The following is a 3,232-nucleotide window of genomic DNA, read 5'->3' on the forward strand; positions in this document are numbered from 1 at the left end:
GAGTATGGGGGGTGCCCCGGGAGGTTATGGGTAGGGGCTCTCTGGGGCGGGTAGCGGCTGCCCCAGTGGTTTATGGGTAGAGGTTTTCTGGGGTTATGGGTAGCGGCTACCCCAGGGGGTTGTGGGTAGGGGCTCTCTGGGGGCGGGTAGTGGTTGCCCCGGGAGGTTATGGGTGTCAGGTGGCCCGGGAGGTTTTGTGTAGCAGCTGCCCTGGGGGGTTATGGGTAGCGGCTTCCCCAGGGGGTTATGGGTGGCAGGTGGCCCAGGGGGTTATAGGTGGAGGCTGCTCTAGGGGGTTATGGGTGAGGGCTTCCTCGGGGGGTTGTGAGTAGCGGCTGCCCCGGGAGATTGTGTGTGGCGGGTGCCCCAGGGGGTTATGGGTGGCGTCTGCCCCAGGGGGTTATGAGTGGCGGCTCTCTGGGGCGGGTAGCGGCTGCCCGGGGTTAAAACCTCACTTCTCTCTCTCACCAGCGTCCCTGTGCGGCAGCCAGGGGCCCGCCAGGCCGGGGCGCCGGGACGGAAGGAAAATGACAGAGAGGAATAACCGGAGGCGGATGAGTACGCAGGGCACGGGCAGCAGGGGGCGCCCCGGAGCCAGGCCCACATAGAGCTGGGGAGCCATAGGGACGCGAGGAGGGTACTGGGGGGGGGGGGGGGGGGGGGGAGGGGAGCCGGGGGGGGATATGATCTGGGAGGGGGAAGCAGTGGCTTGCAGTCAGGTTTTGGGGTGACCTTTTCCTGGGGGGAGGGGAGTCCCAGGGTATGGATGACGGGGTTGTTGTGAGGAGGGGTCCCTGCCCCGTTGGGGTAGGGGCTGGGCCGGGGCTGTCGAGGGGGGGGCTCCAGCCTGTGCGGGGGGTGGGGCTGGTTTGGGGGTCCCCCCGTGACATGTCTCTCCCTGCAGTGAAGAAGGACGATGAGGCCTACGAAATCTCCATCCCCTTCGAGGAGACGCCCCACCTAGAGCCCCAGATCTTCTACAGCCTCAGCCCCCCCCAAAGCAACTTCGAAGGTAGCCCCCCCCGCACTTCTACCCCATGCCCCCATCCCCAGAGACTCCCCTGTACCCTCACCACCGGGGGGGGCGGGGAGATGGGAGGTGTTAGGTTTGGGGGGGTTCAGTGGGGAGATGGGGGGGAGTCCAGGGCTGGAGGGCTAGTTTCTTTGGGGGGGCTGGGGGGCCAGGGAAGAAAGGAGGGGGCATAGTGTGGGGGGAGGCCACCAGGGGCAGTGAGGCCCTGTCAGTGGGGGGAACGGCCGATGGGGTGGAGCCAGTGAGGGTCAGGGCCCTGTTGGGGGGGATCAAGGTCCTGTTGGGGGGTGGGGGAGAGACTGCTGGGGGGCAACGAGGGGGGCAGGCCCCATTGGGAGGAAGATTCCGGCAGGGGGCAGGGCCCTGTCAGAGGGCAGAGGTTGTGGGGGGTCAGGGCCAGGGGTGGAGGGGTCAGGTGGTGCCCCCTGCCCACGTGCCCCCCCCCCCCCCCGCAGAGCTGCCGGAGCCGCCCCCGCCCGCCCTGGCGCTGATGAGCAGCATGAAGACCCAGCTGCACATGGCCCTGGAGCGCAACTCCTGGCTGCAGAAGCGCATCGAGGACCTGGAGGAGGAGCGGGACTTTCTGCGCTGCCAGCTTGACAAGTTCATCTCCTCCGCCAAGGTGGACGCCGGTGAGCCGGGCAGGACGCCTGGGTCCCTTCCCTGGTGCTGGGAGGGGAGTGGGGTCCAGTGGTTAGAACATGGGGGGCTGGGAGCCAGGAGGCCTGGGTCCCTTCCCTGGTGCTGGGAGGGAAGTAGGGCCTAGTGGTTAGAACACGGGGGGGGCTGGGAGCCAGGACGCCTGGGTCCCTTCCCTGGCGGTGGGAGGGGAGGCAGTGGGAGGGGAGTGGGGCCCAGTGGTTAGAACATGGGGGGGCTGGGAGCCAGGACTCCTGGGTTCCTTCCCCAGCTCTGGATCCCTGCCCCCCTGTAGTGACTTTAGAAGTCAGAGGCGGCAGAGGGGGGCATGTTGAGGCACTAGCTGGGGGAACAGCCTCTGTGTCCCCGTTTGACCCGATCCCAGGTCCCAGCTCCCCGCTCTAGAGGGGCAGTTCCCTGGGCAGCAGGTGTGGTAGGGCTTTTATCCCTCCCATGGGCAGCCCCTAGGGGGCGCCGTATCTCCCAGCCAGAAGAGCTTGGGGTGGGGGGTCGGGTCACTGACACAGCAGGGCGGGGAGGCTCCGGTGAGGTGCATGCTGGGACCCAGTCTCTGCCCCCCTCCCCCCCCAGAAGATCACTGCCGCAGCAAGCAGCCCCCGCGGCGGGCGGAGGCGGCCGAGAGCCGGCCCGGCGAGGCCACGGACAACGAAAGCCTGGCGTCCTCGCTCAGCGCCGCCTCGGAGCAGGGCGGCTCCGCCGAGCGCAAGAAGCAGAAGCAGAAGGGGGGGGGTGAGCCGGCGGCGCTTCGGCAAGCCCAAGGCCCGCGAGCGCCAGCGAGGTGAGTGGGGGCCTGCAGGGGGCGCTGGGTGTGGGGAGGAGGGAGCTATGGGGTGGGCATGTGCCATGGGGTGAGGAGCAGGGATGAGGCAGGGGGCTGTGGGTGGGGGGTGGGGAAGAGGAGGGGGACTGTGGGATTGAGGGGTCTGGCATGCGTGGGGTGGAGGGGCATGTGGGGGGAGGACTCAATGGGAGGGCCTTGGGGCGGGCAGGGGGCTTTGGGGTGGGGACAGGTCCTCCTGAGGGGACTGGGGGGGAGTCTGTGTCAAAGGAAAGGAATGAACAGGCTCTTCTCTCCTGGGCCTTTCTGTCCCCCTCCTTTCCTCTGTCCGCTGTCCCCCTCTATCCCTCCCCCCGGCCATCTCCCCGTCCCTCCCGTCCTTCTCGCCCTTGCCGTGGCCCGCCTGGCAGTCAAGGACGCCGACGGGGTGCTGTGCCGCTACAAGAAGATCCTCAACACCTTCCAGAAGCTGAAGAGCATGAGCCGGGCCTTCGAGCACCACCGGGTGGATCGCAACACGGTGGCTCTGACCACGCCCATCGCCGAGCTGCTCATTGTGGCGCCCGAGAAGCTGGCTGAGGTGGGCGAGTTCGACCCATCCAAGGAGCGGCTGCTGGAGTACTCGCGCCGCTGCTTCCTGGCGCTGGACGACGAGACCCTCAAGAAGGTGCAGGCCCTCAAGAAGAGCAAGCTGCTGCTGCCCATCACCTACCGCTTCAAGCGGTGATGGGGCCCCCTGCTGCCCCCCCACCCCGGGACCC

General features: G+C 68.0%; 1 protein-coding gene across 1 annotated transcript; it reads left to right on the forward strand.

Moving 5' to 3' along the window:
• Nucleotides 1–527: 527 nt before the first annotated feature.
• LOC113405886 (coiled-coil domain-containing protein 106-like) lies at nt 528–3,226 on the forward strand. Its single transcript, XM_026647190.1, is given in 6 exon segments — nt 528–558; nt 905–1,012; nt 1,489–1,665; nt 2,264–2,415; nt 2,417–2,471; nt 2,882–3,226. Coding segments are annotated over 6 exon segments (840 nt in total). The 3' UTR covers nt 3,199–3,226.
• The last annotated feature ends 6 nt before the right edge of the window (nt 3,227–3,232 follow it).

The sequence above is a fragment of the Terrapene carolina genome, unplaced genomic scaffold (genome assembly GCF_002925995.2).
Source record: "Terrapene carolina triunguis isolate 2854851 unplaced genomic scaffold, T_m_triunguis-2.0 Scaffold51474, whole genome shotgun sequence".
NCBI classification, from domain to species: Eukaryota; Metazoa; Chordata; order Testudines; family Emydidae; genus Terrapene; species Terrapene triunguis.